Raw genomic sequence first — 22914 nt, forward strand, 5'->3', positions numbered from 1 at the left:
GTGCTCGCTATCTGGAAAAGTGAGAAACTAAATGGGAGCAATGTAATTTAATATTTTTTAAACTATTAAAAATAAATTTAAAAACCCTTTGCAAAAAACTACAAAAATTATGTAATAAATAAATATGATTTCATTTGTTCCTTAGGGCCACATTTATAAACTTATCTTAGTTCCTCATGACTAGGTTGATGCATAAAGAATATTTTGCACTCAGGTCAGTGCAGTTTCAGTTGAGTACAATTAAATGTGTTAAATGAAAATGAAAATCAAATTTGAAAAAAGCAGCAATATTAGACATACTTCAAGTCAGTTCTGCTCCAGATGAAAGATAAAAAATGAAAAAAAGAAAGGAAAAAATGATCTCTCTTTTTCTGTTTTTCTCAGCGAGCGCTCATCCCTGGCCCGCCTTTCTTGTTGGGAGCGTGTACTGTGGTCGTCGCGTTCCTTGTTGCTCTCTTCATCCCTGAGAAACCCTCCTGCTCCTCCTCTTCATCCCAGCTGTCCCTCAGCGACAAGCCCCACCCAGACAGCAAAGAGTCAATGTCCTCGCTGGCTGGCATCCACATCAACACGCCCCTTCCAGGCAGTGATGAGGAGACCCCTCCCACTGCCAGTGATGAGGACTTCGAGCCACTGCTGCAGGACAGTATTGTTTGACGGACAGGTTGAAGAACCACAGAGGGTCAGATAACATCATTGTTTTATTGATTGACATTTTGCAAAAAAAGACAAAGAACCAGTAACTCGTTTGCCACAGGGCGGGACTACGCATACTTTAGAAGTCTTTGCCAGCAGGAGGAACTAACATATTGCTTCACTGACCAGGAGCAGAGGAAGTAACATCTTGTGTGCAACCAATAAGGATGGTTCTTAAATGAGGGGGCGGGAGCAAAGAGCTGCCAATAAGATGTCATAAGATGTCATGGTTTGATTGGACAGAGGAAATGATTATTTGATTGGGGCCAACAGGAAGACCACAGTTTCAACAGAAGCCATTATTTGATTGACAAGAGGAGGGACCAACTGTCTTTTTTAATGGGATGGTTGCGGTTTTAGGATAAACCCACATAAAATTATCTGAAGTTAGAGAGAAATATCTTTAAGATTTACATGGGAGGATTATTGTTCATCTTAAAGCTTGAAGTTGTTGATTGTTTTTGTGATAAACAAGAAAAGGTGTTTTTACCTTCAGCTGTATCATTTTGAAGCTGTATTTTAATGTTGTGTTTCATTTCTTACTGGTATTTGTACAAAGGAAACATATCTGCAACATATTTACAGCAGCCAAAACATCAGTGTTGACTTATACACTATTTTGTTGAATAACACTTTTTTGTTACAGTTTTTTCTTTTAGCCAGGGTTAGGGGATTTTTATTGTTTTTGTACAGTATCTAACCTTGTATTAGCTATCGATGCTAAAGTATGAATGTGAAGACCTGAGAGATGAGTCAACCACCTGAAATCCAACAGGTCAAAATATCAATTTTAATCAGTATTTTCATCTCACGGTCATTTGCTTAGCCAAGTTTCGTCTTTAATTGTAATTATGAGAAATAAAAGAAATCCTGAATGATACAGAAGTTACATTAAACACATCACTGGATAGTTTTTACTTTTAATTTGACCAGTTGTTTGTCACTCTACCTCAGATAAGCGTTTTTAAATCACACTCAACCTGGCTTTACTCATATTCAGTCACTCATTTTTATATCAGAGTCACTTTATGAAAGTGCTGCTGGCTGTTGGCAGAGGGAAAGCCTCAGTGTTTAACTTTTTAGCAGTCCAAGTACCAGCAGTGTTTGCTCATACTTGTTTTTAATTTCAGTGAAAGGTGGTTCTGCAGCTCAAACTGTTGAAGGTATATATGTGAACTTTGCAAGTAAAATACTAGAAAAATACTTACCTCACAATAGATTGTCTGATTTGGTGCAAGTCCAACAATAACTGGCATTGTAACACACTTTGTCTTTTATCTCAGGATTACATTCTTAAAATGTCACCAGTTTTGGTGTGTATATCCAATTGGTGCTAACTGGATTGCAGGTGGCACTGTCATACATTTTTGAACAATGATAATGATTTAGCTCCAGGTCACCAATGGATTTTCAATGACACCAGATTTGGTGTGCACATCCTGTGAGTACTCCAGATGTTCCATACCAAACTTGGTGGCACTATGACACAATGTTGCTGTTAGCTCAGCAGTACATTGTTTAAATCTCACCAAATGCGGTTTGCACATATAGAAAATCTGACTTTTATAATATATAAAATTAATTTATAACATAACTTGGCTTCCCATAGTGTCATGCTCTCATCTACTGCCTCTCCAGAATGTAGGTTTAGAAATACAACTAGTTGGCAGCATGACACCATGGAGTTCTGATTGCCTAGGGTCAGTGTGCCTTTGATTCCAAGTTGCGCCGGGTGCTTGGACCCTTGTGTTACAAGTCTAGTGTTTCCTTTAAACTGTGAGATCAGTTGGGCATTTGTGTGCTAAGGGTTTCTCGTAACCGACAGTCCTTCATTGTATGATTAGAAAAACATTGAGGTCAGCTGGACAGTTATTTGTGAGGTTTTTCCCTGACAGCAGTGATATTCCTGTGAATGAACATATACTTGAAGCATCAGACAGAGATTTTACAAAAGCTTTAGAGAAGATTAGGAACAAATGCTGAAGAGTTTAACAGTACATAAATGGCACAGAGTGTACATAGTTATTTGCTTTATGACCTTAAAATGTAAGGCTACACGTGAATATTATGGTTTGTATGTTATGTAGGTGAAGTGTGGGACTGGCTGGTTTGTTGGGGCTTATAAGAAGGTTTTCCATCATTGTTTTGTCCTGTGAAGCTCAATGACACAATCACAGTCTGGCTGGGTGGGTGGGGGGGGTTCAGTTTCCCTTGTGGAGCTAAACCGTTATAAAAGACCAACAATCATTCTACTTTTGTTGTTCGTGTTCGTTCAGATTACTCTTTGAAACAGATACCTTCACCTGAGTGTTTACATGAACACTTTTCTGTCTGTGGTCATATTTGGTTTGTGATTTTTTAAATAATGTTTGAATGGTGCTGAACCAGATTAATTTATTTGCCATTCTACAGATTTAAACATATCTGTATTTCAATGAGTTCTGCCATCTAATTTATTGTCTTTGCTCTTTCATTAATGAAAAAAAAAGTTTTATTTCATTTCCATAACGACAAAGGCACCCGTTTTTTCTACCATTATCATTTGAGGTATTTTGCTTCTTCTAGTCTTCTAGTATTTTTTAGTATACCAGTTTCTTTTGAAATAACCCAAATCACATTTAGACCTATGAAAACCAAGATGATAATCCTGGTTTCTTTAGCCATGATATGATGTTTGTACGAGCAAATACTCAAAAACCCAGATCATAAGTAGGATATTAACGTGCATTTGAATACTGTTATGTTATTTACTTGACGGCACTTGCTCAGTTGGTTCAGCAGCAGTAAAACTGACTCATCAGTGTAAATATTGTACATGGATTGGATGTCTGTACATGTGATGCAATTAAATAGATGTGGGGATTCACTGTAAATACACTTTGTCTAGTGTCTTGTCTGGAGTTGTACCACCAATTTGTTGGTTATTGGAAATTAAAACAGAGCAACACTTGCATGATGTGCTTTATATTTTTCTCTTTTTTCCAAATTACAGCTGGTTGTTGTTTTTCACATCCTTACATCCCCCTGAGTTCCTTGAATTCCTGCTGAAAGAGCTCTGAATACATTAACAATGTCTAGATTTTAATAAATTCTACTTAACGATTTACTGTTACTATTATTAACAATATTGTGTTTATTTTTTATTAAAAGAAATTTGAAATTGAAAGTCCCAACCTTTGGCAGACCAGATGACAAAACAATGTCACCACAGGGCCCATTAGTTTAAATTGTATTACATGATCTTCCTCAGAAGATAAAGAGGTCTATTTGTCATGGACATGTTCGAATTTGCATTTTTTTGAGCATGTTAAGGACTTCCCCTCCATCCTGTTTTAAAATCTTGATTGATGGGATTAGGATTGATGTGATTTATGAGATTGAAGGTTCATTCTTAAAATGAAAAAAAGATCCAGAACAGCTGCTAAATGGACTTTGCATGGAGACAGTCAACTGCTGTTTCCAAGGTCAAGGATTCATTCAATAATGAACTTTAAATCTGGACATTTATTCTATTCACATTATTAATTATTAATATTTTTAAATACATATATTTTGTTTTGTCTTAATGTTATTGAAATAATTTAGAATATTTACATTTAAATCATCTTTAATTAAATCATCAACTGCGTAGTATTTAACTTATTTGAAGAAAAAAAAGGACATTAAATGTAGAAGAAGATAGAAGTGCCTCTGTGTGTTGTGATGTTGTCATACGGTTAGTGACCTCTACTGGGCAATGTGGGTTATTGTTCGGGAATATCCAGAAATCGTCCAATCCTAGACTGGATTTTGGGTCATGTGACCTAGCAGCCGGGTGAAGACGACCAAATGGCAACAACAACTATGGAGGTGTCACCGTTCAGCTTCACACTAGAGAGATACTGGACGGAGGAGAAAGAGAGGGCGCTCATAGCGTTTTTCTCCAGTAAGTCAGCTTTACAACAGCAGCTTTTTGTGGTTCAGTACATGAAAAGTTTATGGTTTCCTCGATGTTTTGTGGGAAGCTTCAACATTTTGTGGCAACCGTTGCTAGATGAGACCGATGGCTGTTAGCGATGAGCGATACGGACAGACAATAGCAATGGCGACCAGCAACTGAAGTCAAGTTAGCAGGTTACTCCTCTGAAATACGTCAACAACGGCTTATTGATCTTTGTTTATGGTTTCTGAACTTGTCGTATGTAGGTCTTAATATAAATATAAGAAATCAACGAAGTTTGAAATCTTTCTAATTTAATTTAATTCTTTGGAAATAGAGTGAATGAGTAAAAATCCACATAATTTCAGATCTATATTATTGTTATTACTCTGTACCGAACGTCTAAGTTACAGTGAATACATACGTTTTTGTTACATCTAATTAACTTCATTTGTAGCCATACCTTTAATTGATAATTATTCTAGACATTTTACTCTCAAGTATAGCGCACATTATACAATAATTGTTCAGAATCTATGGTGAGTGAAACTCCACATTTAATGACTAAAGACTCATGTATGACAACATACACGTTACTTTGTACTTGTATACAATGTGTGTTACTACAAAGAAAACAAAAAAATCATTACCAGAATTGGCATATTTCAAATGTACATAATATTTGTCACTATTTGTAGGCTGGTAACATTGTATATCGACTGGCTTACAACAGACTAACTTTGGTCACTTTAAGTTTAACTTTAAGCGATTTTTTAAACTACTTAAATATTTTTTAAGGTGTTCCAGACAAATGTCTTGTTGAACTTGATGTATGACACTGTCAAGCATTTTGTATGATGCAACATTAGCCAAGAACAAACAGATGTGTTCAGCAATGTTGCAGTGGTCAAGGATTTGGTTTGTTTTCATTTCCCAGAGCACAGTTGTCTGTGGAACCACAAGTCTGAGAGCTACAAGAACAGACAGCTGCGATGGAAAACTCTGGAACACCTGAGGATCCTTCTGTCAGCCCACCCCCCACCTGTTCCCTTCACAGGTAAGGCTGCAGGTAGATTTTCTCACTCTCAAAGCTGCATTCTGGAGGAAATTAAATCTAATCTTAAACTTCTTTCCAGTGGAAGACATTAAGAATAAGTTCAAGAACCTTCGTACCACCTTTCAGCGTCAGTACAAAATGGTAAAGGCAAGCAAGGTGTGCAAGGGAGAAGATGTGTTTGTGCCACAGTGGAAACACTACCAGCAGCTGATGTTCCTGCAGGGCTGCTGGGACCAGGATGACTGTGTTGATGAGCAGCCACTGTCGCCGCTGACTCTTCCACAGGCGGAGACACAGTCTGTCCTTACATCACCAGGACTGATCATCTCCTTCCTTCCCACCCCATCCACCTCCTTCCCCTCCACCTCATCTTCCTGCGTTCCCTCCAACATGATGGTTAAATGTTACTGGACTGAAGAGAGGGAGCGTGCCCTGATAGCCTTTTATTCCGGTAAACAAAGCACTGATTACAGCTTCAAAAACATTACTTATTATTACTTACTTACTTACTTTAGTAAGTACACAGGTATTGATATAGAAAAAAACCTAATGACAAGTTGGATTCTTACAGTGACAGTATTTGATAGCTGATTGAAGTTATTGTTGTGTGTTGTTGTGCACAGAGCACAACTGTTTGTGGAACAAGAAGTCTGAAAACCACAACAACCGTCAGCTCAGACTGAGTCTACTGGAGGCTCTGAGAGGCCAGCTGTCTGATCACTCAGTGTCTTTCACAGGTAAATGTTACATGGTCCTGTTTCTTTTAATGGTTACATCCCATCACATCATCATAAGGGTTAGTGGTTTAACTCCTATTGGAGCTTACAGTAAAAGAGTTGGCAGTATTTGCACATTCAGGTACTCTTTGCCAGAGGGTTACATGTTATTTGGTAAAGGAACCATTACTTTTACATTCATTTATACATTTTGGCTGAATAATAGCCAGGCGCAGTGATTATGTGCAGTTTCGTAATTTCTTGTCATCCCAGTGACAATGATACCATCTCATGGTTGTAAAGAGATCAAAACTAAAACCTGTGACTGTAACCTGCCAGCAACCTGTACTGTAGCCGGAGATCCTGCACAGAATTACAGGGCAGATGGATAAGCTTTATAATGTGCAGATACAGTGGGGTCAAAAAGTCTGACACCACTTTCCCATTCAAGTGAATGGGATGTCCCAAACATCATTTTAAAACCAGTAGAATTATAGATTTATAGTGATAGCAAAAAGGGTGCGGGATCTATGTACGTAAGAATCTGAGATGGTCTCATCAAATGAGGAATGAAAGCTTGATTTTTCTTTTTTTTTTTTTTACAGCAGTTAAACTACATAAGAAGATTTCAGATTATCAGACAGCTGTTTTAATGGCAAACATGTTTGCAAACAGCTGTCAATGTCCACATTCTATAGACTAAGAGCAACATCTCTACCAACTCCTGAGAAAAATAAGTCTCCTTAACTGCTTAAATGTTCCACTTTCTTCACCAGCCAATCTCTAACTGTGTCTATCTGCTGTGGTGCAGGGCAGGAAGTGTACAGTGGGTTTATTAGAGCTTCTTTGGTGAAAACAGCCGCCTGCTGCTGCTGGAAACAGGTTTGATTTGAGTACTGTGACTGAACCACATTCTAATATTCTGTGAAACTGAAACTACAAGCTAAAAGAGTCCAAAAAGCACTTTATAACTGCAGAGTTTGCCACTGAGACACTTTCACATTTTACACTGATATAAAGAAAACACTCCTTAATTAAGGTTGAGTTAAGTTAATGGCGCAACAAAGAACAACTAACTCAAATCTAACAGGAAAAAAACATTCATATGAGAAACAAGTTTAGGTAGAAGATGTGAGTATTAATTCGTGGACTCATGTAATGTGACTCCTTGTTGGTGTTTTGCAGTCGAAGACATAAAGTGCAAATTCAAGAACCTTCGGACAGTTTTTAACCGTGAATATAAGGCGGTCCAGGCGAGCGGGGTGTCTAACAAACTCTACGTGTCCAAATGGAAACACTACCAGCAGCTGTTCTTCCTCTGTGAGTCCTGCGATGAAGACAACAGCACAGACAACCTACAGATACTAATGCCACAGGAAGACGAGGACCTAGACAATGGAAACCAAACACCATCTTCCACCCTAAGCAGCCTGTCTTCCAGTTCCACCCAAACCAATAGCATCAAGGTCAATAAAAACTCTGCTCTCTCCAACTCCAGTCAGAGCAACGACAAAACCCATACCGCTGCATACCAAATCCTAATCTCTGCATCTCCAGACAGTCTCAATCTAGCAAGTCAAACAGCTCCTTCCACACTCCCAGTCTCTCTATCTACTTCATCACTAGACACCAAACCTTGTACAAAGCCCTCTCCTCTAAATTTCTCTGTATCCGGTCCAGTTCAGTCAGACAGCAGACTGAGCACAGACCCCCGCTGCCACTGGAGTGAGGACAAAGTTCAGCAACTCATATCATTTTACTCTGGTAGGTGGTATCATTGTGCCTTTTAAATTGCCCCTGGGGACAAATAAAGTTTATTGAATTGAATTGAATTGAATCGAATAGAATCAATCGAATTGTTGAGGTTCAAGTGATTGAAGTTGTTGGTGAATTTGTTAAATGTAAGACTGTGACGGTCAGTACTGACCAGGCCTGATTGACATTTACTTCACTCTCTTGTTTCACTTGTTCAAATGGGAAGAATTGTAAATTTAGTGAAAGTTGTTCAACAATAACTGAAAAAAACAAATACAATCATAAACTAATTGTAATAATATAATTTCTTTTGCTGTTCATATGCATAATGTAAAAACATAAAATACGTCAACATGTAATACTGTGATGTGAACATTTTTTTGTCACATTAAGATTTACTCTGGTATCATCATGAACATTATGATATGATCCTATGCTACGCAACGACAGCAGTTGATTGATTGTAAGTAGGTTTTAGTGACTTGAAGTGCATGGACCACCTCTTATTACAGGAGCTTGGTTTATTGCATATTATAAATGTCTTGTGAAATACACTTAGAGTAAAAGCTTAGGACGTTAGGACTGACACAGCCCTTATTTTTAGGAGCTACTTTTGGTGTGAGGAAGTTTAATGAATACTGCCCACAATAAGGTAAGGATGGGATAAGTGAGTATCTGGGAGCTGGTTTCAGGAGTCGCTGGTGTCATGTAAACAATCTTACATGACATGAGAGACTAATACAGGAGGGACATGTCACAGAAAGTGTTTTTATTTTGTGTTAATCTGAGAATTGAAGGTGTCTCCCTTCTTCCAGAGCAAAGCTGTCTGTGGAACCACAAGTCAGAGAGCTACAGAAACCGTCTACTCAGACAGAGTCTGTTGGAGACTCTGAGCCGCCTCCTGTCTGAAAATGAGCCGGTCCCATTCACAGGTAAAGATGATGGAGTTGGTGTTATTGTTTTGTTGAGAAACCTTTGGGAGACAAGACAACTTTGATCATGAGAAACATTCAAAGTTCAAATCAAGCTATGATCTCAACTAAATAATTCTTTACACCATTTGCCAAAAGGGATTTTATCAGCAGAGACTAACAAGTTCAGGCTGTTTGTCTCAGTTGTTTAAAGTTAAATGACAAAAACAATTGATCAAGTATAAATACTGTGTATGTTAAAATCTGTACTCTCTGCCATTATTCATTATTCTTCAGTGGAAGACATCAAGACAAAGTTCAGGAACTTGCGAACCATTTTCCAACGTGAGCACAAGGTGGTGAGCTCAAACAAAACATGTGGATCAGAGGACTTTTACCTTCCAAAGTGGAAACACTACCGGGAGCTGATGTTCCTCTGTGACTCCTGTGATGAGGATGAGCGACCTGAAGGCCTCCACTGCCACCAACCGGAGGAATCCGGCCTCCTCCATCTGGACAGCCAAGCCCCACCCTCCTCCCTACACTACCATACTGCCACTCAAACTGCTACCAAAGGGAACATCACACCACGAAGCCTTAAAGCCCCACCCTCACCTACTCCCCCAGACTCTCAGCACTCGTCCCCCTCTTCCTCCCCATCCCCCTCCACATCCTCCTCTCATACTAACAGCCGATTGTCGGGCCGCAAACGAGCAAGCCGCCTGGCGTCACCCAACATGAACGAAATGCTGGATTTCATGAGGATGTTCTGTCAAAGTCGAGCGGTGTCACCGCACGCCGGGTTCATGAAATACGTTGAGGAGTGTCTGAATGAGATGCCGCCAGAAAAAGTGAAAAAACTGAAGAAGAAGATCATTGAGACGATCCACAGCGTGTCAGAGGAAGTTTAGTGTTTCCTGTTTGAGGAGCTTAAGTCGGAATCAGTGAAGTGATTTTTTTCTAATTGAGTCTTATTCTTGTTGCTTTAGCCATCATAATTCACCAACTGTCATCTCATTCTAAGTTACAGGCCGCTGACAGTCCAATAAGTTGTTGCTGTCATTTTGCTTAAAGGATTAAATTGATAGCTACCGAGACATCAGCATACTACTAGCGACTACTACTTACTTCTAAACTGAACTTTGTCACCTTTGCTGGACTTTCAGCCCAATGTAACTAACATGTTAGCATATTTTAGCTTTTAAATACACATTGATCATGCAGTGACATGCTGACAATATACTAATGTATCTGCTTGCATGTTAACATGCCATTACTAATGCTTGCATGTGGAACTTTGCCACTTAGAATTGGTTCTCAAATTTAATGTTCAGATTTCAACAGACATGAACAATTAGCATTTCATTTTCGCTAATAAAAACAAGTTACATGCTTTACTACACACCAGCATATTAACTTGTCAAAGGTAGCATTTTAAAATGCAAAAGGTTTGCATCTCAGTATTAGACCTAGGGACATTCTGTCATGAAAGTGTTTGGCAAGTGGACATTTTTATTGACATGAGAAACATCAGGGGATCACCAAAGTCATATGACATACTGGACCATGTTGGGTTGATTTACAACTCCGTCTGGATGTCACTAGTGTGGATAAAACCACAACAGAAAGAAGTATTTTGAAAGCACTATAGTATTTTCAAATTTGTTGTGACTAGCTTTGTTGCCAAAACTTGATCCAGAGAGCATTCACAAAAGACAAAATTGCATGAAATCATTCCCTGTGCTCAATGTACACTTTTACTAAAGGTAATGTTCAGACCTTTCCAAGAAATCTACCAGTGTCTAATGCTTTGTGTTGTTCAAGAGAAATGTTTTTGTTCAGCTGAATGTTCAGTTCATTCAGTTGAACATGACATTTTTACAGCTATCTTCAGTCTTCATCGAAAGATGCCAACCTCTAGTTTCCTGGTGAATTTGAGACATGATTTTGATGCTTACAGAACAATTCAGACATTAAAAACTCACTTTTGTCACTTTAGTTTTCTGAAGAACTAAAATTCAGAAAGGCAATTCAAACAAACTTCTTCGACATGTAATGTACCTCTTTATTTATTTTAGTGTAAGCACTTATGGGGGAAATCGACATTATTACCAAAGAAGTTTTTTGAAATGTTGAAAGAGTTTGAAGACTGTCAGTCATTAGTCAACTAATTTTGTCAAAATGTAACCACAGTTCACTTTTAAATGTGCTTCATTCTTGGACATGTTATCATGAAAATGTGAAATTCGACCATTTAAGCACTGTACTTTTAAATATGACATCACTCTGAGATGTTATATTTAGCTTTTCTTTTTTAATCAACAAAGTTTTATTCCAATGTCAAGCTTACTATCAGTTGTAAAAATATTTAAAGTTTATAGATCTGTAAGTTGTCTTTTTTTTTTTTTAATCTATGCATGTAAAAGGTTTTTAAAAATTCTATTCCTGTTCAGTTTTAAATATTTAGGTTATGGTTGAATCTAAATTTCTTGAAGCAATTATGGTTATTTTGTAGTACTGGCTGTGAAACATTTGTGATTTTTTTTTCTTGTATTGCACATTTATATAAGAATAATTTTATATCCTTTCTCTGTTGTTTGCACATTTGTTAAAATTTGACTTAGTGCCTTATCAGAATCACAATAACTGCATTTCCAATCACAAACATAAAACAGGTGCTCTGTTCTGTTCTGGTCTGCCGAGGGGAAAATGCAATGGTGCATCACATTAAATGTTGCTGTGGCAAGGAATTGTGGGATGGCATTTCTCCGTTCCTTTCATAAAAGAAGGTCCCAGTGTTTCCTATGCTAAAGGAGATAAGATAGGAAGCACTGAAGCTCCTTTCCTTATCATTTAGAGAATTCGACCAGCTCTTATCGCCTAGATGCTTCATTTCATTTAGATACATCATTTCACTTAGTTAGGAACCTTCCTAAACAAAAAAGACTTTTCAACTGCAGCCCTTGTGTTTCCATTTGGGAAGATAAAATGTATCATCTGCAATAACATGTTCAACAGTTGATTGTGATTCTCTGATCTTCCTCTAGGTGGTGATCTGTGATCACCAGCCACGTACACTGTTGCCTCTTCCTCAGCACTCAAAGGAAAAACTAAAAATGAAACTTTACAAAGTAATCAGATATCTCTATTTCCCATTCAGAGACAAAAGCTCAACTCAGGGTCCACTTACTAGCTTGGTCTGGAGTTTTTGATAGTATGACAGAATAATTCTTGACTATAAGCTCTCCTAAGTCCTCAGTTGATGAAAATAAGATGCTGTTGAATTTACCTTTAAGCCCTAAAATTTCATTTCATTTCAAGTTTCAATTCATCTTGTCGTGTCAGTAAGGCTTATTTGACTGTGAGACAGAGAGCCACAGACACAGAAGACAGACAGACAGGCTCATCTGTCTTCTGTTTAACTTACATCCATCAGACTGAGCTTCAGGCGAAAAACATCACTGTACCTTAAGACTCCTGACATTTAATGAAATACCTTGTGTTACCTGAACCTTTTTTATTCAGAAACCGGACTCTTCTGGCTTCTTTATAAAGCCCCTGCCACCTGTGACTCCTGTTAGCTGATACCTTTGATTTCACTTGAATCAAACCACATTCCCTAGTACCAACACACCCAGCTCTAAAGGATGACTGCTTTACTAGAATTTTATTTTCGTATCAACGGTGTTGAATGACTGTGATTGTGTAACTATCACAGCTGTCATAGCGAAACTAAACTCTGCATGAAATGCATAAAACACCCTAGTGCCCTTTACCGGTACTGCCTACGCCAGCAGCCAGGTTTGGGCCAGTTAGATTACAGGTTACTTACTTGACTGTAAGTGATTCAGAGATACTTCATACTTGTAAAAGGGTGGCTACTGATTTGTAAAACCTGTCCCATGCAGGACACCTACATCCTCAGTGGGACTTGCAGCTGGCAACTGAAGTTAGCAACAGTGCAGTTGCAACAGCAGCTGCATTTAAAGAAGTTGTATCTTTATATGCTTGTTTCTGTATAATTTTCACATTACAAACTTTACAGAATACAGGGTCAGAGTAGGGTTCATACAACCTTCTAATTGGCTAAAAAGTGTTCATCATTGAGTCCAAGTGGACATTTGTGCAAAATCTAAAGGGATTCCCTTGAGGAGTTCTCAAGATATTGCATTCACAAGGCCAAAATCATGTTGACCTTTGACCACCAAAATGTAATTAGAATGTCCTTTAGTCCAAGTGAATGTTTGTGCCAAATTTGAAGTTCTGTCAAGGCGTTACTGAGATATCATGTCCATGAAAATGGAACCGACAGCTGTTGGCGGCGCAGACACATAAAAATGTCAGCCATCAGGCCGTGGTGGCAAAAAGTTATATAAGGTAACCTCGACATCCTTCTTCCCATCCTCCAGCTCTTCACCCTAAAACATTCTCAGGCCTGATCAGATGTATAATTGATCCCCATCCTGATTTTTCCTTTAGCTCCTCCATGAGGCTGGTATTTGTTGTTTTTTAAGTGAAATGTCTAACAAAAACTGGATGGATTGCATAGAAATTTGGTACAGACATTCCCCCCCATCCATTAATCTTGGTCAAAATGTCAAATTGTCCAATAATATACTGTAACTATAAATTGTTTGATGCTGGTTGACGAGCTAAGCTGATGATGGTTGGAGAAAGTAGATAATTTGAAACATACTGAGGCCTAAATATATGTTTGCTGATGAGAAATTTACTGACCTGACCCTCATCATCAAACAGTTGATGTAAACTCTGGTTGTCAGTTTATTGTGAATCATGTTTATCCACTAGTCTGACTCAGCCTACTAATCTGGTTCAAGTGTGAATGGAAACAGTGCCAGACCTACAGCTGCAGAGTTCAGCTCTGCTGTGGAGGATTGGATTACAACACACAGAGGAAACACTGCTTTCAGTCCTGTCCCTCTTTTATTCGCAGCTCTCGTCTTTTCTTTCTTTCTTTCTTTCTTTCTTTCTTTCTTTCTTTCTTTCTTTCCTACCCTCCTCTGTTTCTTCTTTCTAACTTCTTTCTCTCTTCTCTCCTGTCCCGCTGTCTCTTCCTCTCTCTCTGTGTCACTCTACCTCACTCCACCTCTGTGTGTGTGTGTGTGTGTGTGTCTTTTCTCTTCGCTCAGTGAGTCGCAGTAAATCCCATTGTGATGCTAAACTGATTTTCGAGAGAGGGAGAGAGAGAGAGAGAGAGAGAGAGAGAGAGAGAGGGAGAGAGGGAGAGAGAGAGTTGAGGGGGGTGTATTTCTGTTTGAACAAATCTGATGTGACCTTCGTTCATCTTAGAGTTTTACCACTCTCTCCTCTCAGTAAACTTTGAAACCTGCGGCTAGTTTCGTTCTGTTGCGGAAAGCCTGTCCGTCGGAGGACCAGTCGCAGTCTGCGCTTCAGAAATGCACTTTGCAGGAAGCATAGCTTGTTGCTCGGACACCTCCTGTTTCACTTTTCTTAACGAGGAGTTATAAATGAATGAAGGAAATGCGATCGTGAAGAACAGATCGTTTTCTTCAGTACGCCCCCCCACCCCCCCCTCAGTCCGCCGGGCCGCAACCGGGCTGAGGACAGAGGAACCCGGAGTGAGCGCTCCCTCGCCGGGCATGGAGAGCGACTATGGCGGCGCCCGGGCGGGGATCCAGCAGGCGGCGGGCGGAAGAGGAGGAGGAGGCGGTGGCGGCTGGGTGCTGGTGGAGGCCCGGCTGCAGGGAGGAGCGCCCTGGGGCTTCACCCTGCAGGGTGGCCTGGAGCACGGAGAGCCACTCATCGTCTCCAAGGTACGAGAGAGGAAGAATTACTGTGTTTTGCACTGTGTCACCATCTTCTTATTTGAGTTACTCATAACATGCATCATATATTCTTCCCTACACTGTGGAACTGGAAATGCTATGATAGCCTACTTAAAATAACGATGGTTTAGTGTCAATTATTGTTTGATTAATCGAGGAATGTTAGAATATAATTTCTCGGCTAATGTCAGTGGTGAAAGTAGTCTATTCAGACTTGAAATGGAAGAATAAAACACAATTTAAAAACACACTATCACAAGAAGATTCCATTTAAATGTTTTGATATTCTCCTTCTCACCCATGAGACTGCAATTAAAAGGGCCAATCCGACAATTTGAATACCGGTCTTCCATAAAAATTGATGCCTCTCACAAGACAGTAAAGATATCCTGACTTTTTAGGTCAAACTCCAAAAACACTGGATCCTACATTTCTGATGAGTCTCAGCCTGATAAACCCCAATCCCTCAATTATAACACAGGCTTTTCTGTTACATATTTTAGTTCAAAAGCTCTAAAATATGAAATGTAAATAATAAGCATTAAAATATAACAAATTCCAGACCTGTATTTTGGTCAGTTTAGTATTTAATAAAACTTCAAATTATAATCACAACATACTCATACAACATACAACATATTCAAATTCTATTTATTGTTCACCACTGCATGGTAACAATGATAAACCAACAATCCAGTGTTTAAATATTTGACTGATGGCCCAGTCTGATACAATTCAGGTGACAGCTCTTCACTATATCTGCTGAGCTAGCATTAACTTGACAGACTGCCAGCTTCACTGCCTGAATCCTGGGGGAGCCTAAAAGCTCCCTGATTCAGGGATTTTATGGTGATAAGGTTAACACTGATATGATGTTTTAACTAGAAGATTCCTACTACTGTTTACTATTCAGCATCTGTCGGTTATTCACAGAATCAGCTACTGAAAATGACATTATGCAGCCAGCTAGTGTATGATTTATCTCAGACATATAGTCCAGAAACATAGTGTTATCTTTTCGAACCTCGGTATGATACAGATAATGATTTTCCTTCACAAAACTGTCTTTATCCAAGTATAAATAGCACAGACACCAGTGTCCCCTATCAATAAGTATTTCCCATTATCTTAACCTACTCTCAACCTTGTCCCTATCCCTGGGACCATTCGTGACCAAAGCACTTAATACTCCAAATGCTGCATAGTACATCCGTATATCATCTGCAACAGCACAAAATACCTTTGAAAATGTGACCTGCTGATGATAAGAGTTGAAAACTAATGATTATTTCCACTAAGGTTTGCACAAGGAACAATATTTGACCAACTATATTATTGAGAATCATGGGGCTACTCTAACCCCAACGAGTCAACTTTGTGACACCTAATCTTAACCTAACTTTAAACCTAACCCCAATTTACAGAGGCAGCACTATGGAAGCACATGGTGAAACATGATTTGACATTATTTCAGCTCATTTAGCTTGTTATTGTTACTAATGTATTAGCCTAATAAAAATCTGTGGCTCTTGCAGTTTGTACTTCTTGTAGTGATTGAGATTAAAAAACTTGCAACGTGGCGCTGGACATGATTGTAGGGACTAGTACAGTGAGTATGACAGTCAATAGTATTTTATTGATAGGCTTATTTGGTTTGTTATTCTATCTTAGCTAACTGAGCTACTGTACTAAGGAAAGTTACCACTAATGATTCCCCCTTTGTCATTACAGCCATTGTGGCCTCATTTTATTAACATGCATTCAGCAAGCTGGTGTGTGTGTTTGTGTGTGAAGGTTATTCTGGGACGGAGGCCAAACGGCTGTAAAATAGGTCAAGAATGTGAATTATGTGTTTTGCTGGGTGCTTTTCGAACACACTCATGCTATTATTTTGTACTGTATTTAGATGAGTTCTCCATGTTTGACCTAACAACTGCTCGATGTCTGGCTGGCTGTCAGTTTGACAGTGCCTTTGTCTGTCAGTTTGTGTGTATTTCACAATATGCCTTCATTTTTCAGCCATTCTCTTTAATTCCTCTCCCCTCCAGTCTGTCTCTTGCCACATATCTAACTATTATCTCTCTGTCTTATCTGTCTCTTGCTCTCTGTCCAACACTGCTCTCCATCATCACATATGCTGTGTTTAAATACTGATTTTTATGTAGAAGAATAAAAAGAAGAATAAACCTGAGTGAGAAACCTGCAGAACTAGAGTAGACCATCTTTCTCTTTTATCATCAGTGCAGTACAGTTCTTGAGGTTCTGAGGAGGGGTCAGAGGTCACAGTGAAGATTTCTGTTAATCCAGGCAGCTCAGACCAGGTTAAAAAGTCTTAATGAGTTAATCTGAAGGTATGTGTGCATTAACACTGCTGTGGTTATATTTTCAAAATAAAGGTGAACAGTAAAGGAGTAACTCAAACTCCCCTCTGTAAACATCTACTGCCCCTAGTTCAACTTTGATCTACTCTTCATATCGTAATCAAATGTAAGCACAGTCCAGAGACCTGGAGCAGGCCTGGAACTGAGGTGCACTAGAGGAAAGAATGTACCTGAGACTTGGTTCTGGTCAGTTCCTCAGGTTTTCAGAGGATTCAGAGGATACCCTGATGTGTGGCAGTGAAACTACTGAGTAAAATGTCGTCATAACTGAGATGAATGATGCTTGACGTTCCTGTGTCTTTGATTGTTGGACTTTTTCAAGGTTTTACTCTTGTTGTGGAGAAATATTCACCTCTAAATATCCTTCAGATGAAATAATGTAATAAGGAAGCTATCACTTTTCTACTCTAAAGAAATTTAGTAACTTTTTTATCAGCAAAGCCCCCTGCTGCTGTCTGAGGATATTTTCTCAAATCACACAGTCTTTATTGATTAGAGGAGGTATGTTGTTTCAGTCATGGTATGAAGTCGCTCTGTTTGGATATCTCCGTCTGCAGGATAATGAATTTCAGCTGGAATACCAAAGTCACTGACACACACACACACACACACACACACACACACACAGTTACTGAGTGATTCTGTGGGCCTTATTTGGGTATATTTATTCCTGAAAAAGGCAAACAGTGCAGGCATGTGATCATCCTACAGAGCTGAGGAATTGTTTATATTTTAAGAGTTTTTCTTTCACAGCTCTGAGAGGATGTTTCAATTCGCTCACAGCTCATTAGAAACAACTCACATTTAAGTTACTTTTTTGTTTTGTGTTATTATAACATGTCAACATTAATGGAGATACATTTGAAAACTCATCTTTTTCAAGTCATTCAGCACATAAAATAAATGAACATGAACAGTTTTTGCTTGTGAAGACCTGTCAGATTTTGGGGCTGCAGTGTGAGGACCAAAACATGATGCTTTTGCTGAAAAGTAACACATGTTGTAATTTAGAAGAGAGTTAGACACACCCTGCGAGAAATTCTTGGCAGTTGTTTTAACATCCAAGAGTCCCAGGTGGGGAGCGGGGTTTAATATTTCAGAACAGCGCTAGATACTTTTGTTGATCACAGTAAAGTATCTGAAAAAAAAAATTAAATAAAGGCATTTTGGTTGTAGTATTTCACGACTCATGGTGAACCTGACCTTTCCCAGGTTATGTGACTTGTTCTGTGTCGTTATCTGCAGGCTTATGAAAAGATGTTGCTAGTAAGATTCATCTTTACCTGTTCCTAGAACCAGCAAATCTGAATTTGGACAAATACAAAGTGAACAATAGTAGGACCTGTAAAATCAAGATAAAACACACCCGTTATACTGGCCATAGCAGAAACTACATTTTATTGCTCTTACATGCTGAATTCTCAGCATGTAATGACTTGATGACTCAATCGCATTCTGATTGCAGTGTGTTCTGTATTCATTTACATCTGCATGAACATTGCTTTCCTGATCGCTTCATTTCAGCATCCAACAAACACAGTATGAACGACATCCAGGAAACCAGTCTGAGCTGGTGATATTTGTGCAGAAACATTTTGACAACCAACTCAGTATTTGATTGAGCTTATCTCATAGACAGCAAGACAATTTGACCTTAAAAAGGGTGAACACACACAGTGTGATAAATGGACAGACGTAGAAACACACTGCACTGACAGACTACGAAGAGGCATCATTGTCAGCACTGATAAAGCCATGCAGTCATGCAGATACAGTATGTGTATGTGTGTTCATGTGAGTTTCAGTTGAATCATCACTTCATCATCAACATGTGTTATTAGGATTTTTACTTTTAACATTTACACTTCACTATCACAAAATAAATGACAAACATGCAATTGACTCTCTGCTAAGTTACTCTCACTGTGCCAGTCAAGCTTTACAGTCTAGCTCTGCATGTATGCAGTTAACAATGATAACTGAAATTCTTAGTCATTTTTGAAACTGTGGATCCTTCCTTTCAAATAGAAGTAGATAAAAGCAGCTTTTCAATTCTAGGCAGTGACTGTCTACTTTGACAGCTGAAATGACAACAACAACTGTAGCTGATAGATTTCATTAGTTGAAAGCAACCCAGCAAATTCATGTCAGCTCCATGAGTTGGTTGGAAACTGTCTCCAGCTGACATGTCATAAAACAAAAACATTTCAGAAGGGTTTCAAATATGTATTTGATATCTACAAACATGATATTCTAAAAGGCTGTGCTTGCATCCACAAGCTGTTGATCCTCTCAACTGAACTGAACTCGCCATTACTAACCTCAATTCTGTAGGTAAAAAGCTAGTTAGCTGGGTATGTTAACATTATATGAAAGCTCAGGGTTTTATGATAAAAAAAAACATACTGTTAAATCCATTTCTTGCATTTTTGTAATAAATGGATTTTGGTTTCAGAAAGGAGCATACCACTCTGAGCATGTGGAGTAATTATGGGAAAAATAGAATAAGATGGACAGGTACTGGAAAAGAGGGTCTGGTCGATAGTTGAACCTCAGATCGAGGAGGAGCAATGTGGTTTTCGTCCTGGGCGTGGAACTGTGGACCAGCTCTTTACCCTCGCTAGGGTGCTGGAGGGAGCATGGGAGTTTGCCAATCCAGTCCACATGTGTTTTGTGGATTTGGAGAAGGTTTACGACCGTGTTCCCAAGGGGCTCCCTGTGGGGGGCACTCCGGGAGTATGGGATGGATGGCCCCTTGTTAGTGGCCATTAAGTCCCTGTACCAAAGGAGTGTGAGTCTGGTTTGCGTAGCCGGCAGTAAGTCAGACCTGTTCCCGGTGGGGGTTGGACTCCGCCAGGGCTGCCCTTTGTCACCAGTTCTGTTCATAACTTTTATGGACAGAATTTCTAGGCGCAGCTGGGTGGTGGACGGGTTTGGGTTCGGTGGCGGGAGGATCTCGTCTCTGCTTTTTGCGGATGATGTGGTCCTCCTAGCTTCATCGAGCGCCAACCTTCAGCTCTCGCTTGGGCGGTTCGCGGCTGAGTGTGAAACAGCTGGGATGAAGATCAGCACCTCCAAGTCTGAGGCCATGGTTCTCAGCCGGAAACGGGTGGATTGCCAGGTCGGGGGGGAGGCTTTGCCTCAGGTGCAGGAGTTTAAGTATCTCGGGATCTTGTTCACGAGTGAGGGTAGGATGGAGCGGGAGATCGACAGGCGGATTGGGGCAGCGTCAGCAGTGATGCGGGCGCTGAATCGGTCCGTTGTGGGGAAGAGGGAGCTAAGCCGGAAGGCGAAGCTCTCAATTTTCCGGTCGATCTACGTTCCAATCCTCACCTATGGTCATGAGCTTTGGGTAATGACCGAAAGAACGAGATCGCGAATACAAGCGGGCATGTCCCACCGGGGGGAGGCCTCGAGGCCGACCAAGGACACGCTGGAGGGATTATATCTCGCGGCTGGCCTTGGAACGCCTCGGGATTCTCCCGGAGGAACTGGTGGAAGTGGCTGGGGAGAGGGCCGTCTGGACCTCTTTGCTGAGGCTGCTGCCCCCGCGACCCGGATCCGGATAAGTGGGAGACGACGAGACGAGGTATTGAAATTACAAAGCTACCAAGATCAAACAGCCAAGACTTCTTTCCCCTACAGTGACTCTCTAAGTACACACACACCCACACACTTACACACACACACACACACACACACACACACACACACACACACACACACACACACACACTACTAGTATTTCCAACCTCTAGAAGGTCACAGCAAGTGTGACTCAACAAGTTTCATCACTGTGTCCCGAACAGAGATATGTCCAGAACGTGTTTAGCCCAGCTTACAGTACCAGGGAAATTCCAGCAGCTGATTGTGTAATGAACTGCTGCCTTAGTAGATCAGAAGCTAAATACATGCATTGTGGCTGTAAAATCATTGACATGTGTGCTGCACATTTACACTGTGACATTTTTTCAGTAAATCTGACCTTAAGTGTTTGTGTTTATGCGTCTGTGCAGGTAGAGGAGGGCGGTAAGGCAGACAGTTTGGAGCAGCCTCTGCTGGTGGGAGATGAAATTATCATCATTAATGACGTGGAGCTGACTGGATACAGACAGGAGGCCATTGCTCTGGTCAAAGGATCGTACAAGACTCTGAAGCTCACAGTCCGCAGGTAAAGACGTAAAGACACTGTGTGTGTGCGTGCGTGTGTGTCTAATGTTTGACTAGGAAATCTCTCTGGTTGATGGGTAATGATGAGCAGGAAATTTAGCAGCAAGGGGAAAACACCTACAGAGAAAACATTTAGATTTTTTGGTTTTTAGTAAATCATTAGAGGCTTAAGAATCTCTCTATCACACACACTTACACAAGCACACAAACAAATGTAATTTAATTATTTTATCTCTTGGGATGTGTGCACAAACCAATACTAGAGGCATCTAGACATGAAAACGAAATGAAATGAGGCATATGATAAATGTCAGCTGCAGAAATATATAAATGTTAAATAACAAATTGGGCTCAAGATGCACAAAATGCAGTGGATGAAGACAGTAGATATTGTGAGGTGGTAACTGTGGCAACCTTGGCTGACTCTGTTTAGACAGTTTTCTGATCTGATATTGACATCTCAGTCACAAACACACAACAAGACACTGTAATTAATTTTCTGACCGTAACAAACACACACACACACACACGCACACACAAAGACACAAACTGTTAATAAATTAGGAACACCTGCTTATTCCTGCAATCCCCCATAGTGGGGGGAAGCACTCAGTTAGGAACCTAAGACACTCACCTCTTTCTTTTCATTATAGTTAAGCAATAAACAGAAAGCTAGCTGAAGTAGGTTGTGTGTGTCTGTTCAGTAACATTCTTCATCAACTCTTGTTTTTAGGTCTGATTTCTACTCCAAAACACTGGAGCTCTCTTGGCTCAGTTAGGTAGTTATGTAATTAGCCATCAACCTCATTTAACAAACACTTACAGCGGGGAAAATAAGTATTGAACGCGTCAACATTTTTCTCAGTAAATATATTTCTAATGGGGCTATTGACATGAAATTATCACCAGATGTCGGTAACATCCCGAGTAATCCACACATATAAAGAAATCGAAACATATATGTCCATAAATTAAGTTATGTGTAATAGAGTGGAATGACACAGGGAAAAGTATTGAACATGCTTACTGAAATTTATTTAATACTTAGTAAAAAAACCTTTGTTGGTAATGACAGCTTCAAGACGTCTCCTGTATAGAGAAACTAGCATGCATTGCTCAGGTGTGATTTTGGCCCATTCTTCCACACAAACTGTCTTCAAATCTTGAAGATTCCCGGGGCCTCTTCTATGAACTCTGATCTTCAGTTTTTCCCATAGATTTTCACTTGGATTCAAGTCACGTGATTGACTGGGCCAGTCTAGCAGCTTTATTTTCTTTCTCTGAAACCAATTGAGTGTTTCCTTGGTTGTGTGTTTGGGATCATTGTCTTGCTGAAATGTCCACCCTCGTTTCATCTTCAGCATCCTGGTAGATGGCAGCAGGTTCTTATCAAGACTATCTCGGTACATTTCTCCATTCATCCTTCCTTCAATTATATGAAGTCTGCCAGTACCATATGCTGAAAAACAGCCCCACACCATGATGTTCCCACCTCCAAACTT

The 22914-nt window shown here is 39.8% G+C and overlaps 2 protein-coding genes across 3 annotated transcripts in view; both read left to right on the top strand.

The window, feature by feature from the left end:
* LOC111239832 (hippocampus abundant transcript 1 protein-like) overlaps window positions 1–2873 on the top strand; it is a 29471-nt gene extending 26598 nt beyond the window's left edge. For both annotated transcript variants that reach the window (XM_022769748.1, XM_022769750.1), the window contains exon 12: window positions 385–2873. In XM_022769748.1, the coding sequence (XP_022625469.1) occupies window positions 385–657 (273 nt within the window). In that variant the 3' untranslated portion in view covers window positions 658–2873. The remainder of the gene's footprint in view (window positions 1–384) is intronic.
* A 1664-nt stretch (window positions 2874–4537) lies between these two features.
* LOC111239830 lies at window positions 4538–11807 on the top strand. Its single transcript, XM_022769746.1, has 7 exons — window positions 4538–4621; window positions 5553–5672; window positions 5752–6123; window positions 6296–6409; window positions 7574–8152; window positions 8959–9075; window positions 9352–11807. The coding sequence occupies exons 1-7, from the start codon at window positions 4540–4542 to the stop codon at window positions 9963–9965; spliced, it is 1998 nt and encodes a 665-aa protein (XP_022625467.1). The 5' UTR covers window positions 4538–4539; the 3' UTR covers window positions 9966–11807.
* Window positions 11808–22914: the final 11107 nt, after the last annotated feature.

The sequence above is a fragment of the Seriola dumerili genome, unplaced genomic scaffold (assembly GCF_002260705.1).
Source record: "Seriola dumerili isolate Sdu_G_001 unplaced genomic scaffold, Sdu_1.0 BDQW01004927.1, whole genome shotgun sequence".
Classification (NCBI taxonomy): Eukaryota; Metazoa; Chordata; class Actinopteri; order Carangiformes; family Carangidae; genus Seriola; species Seriola dumerili.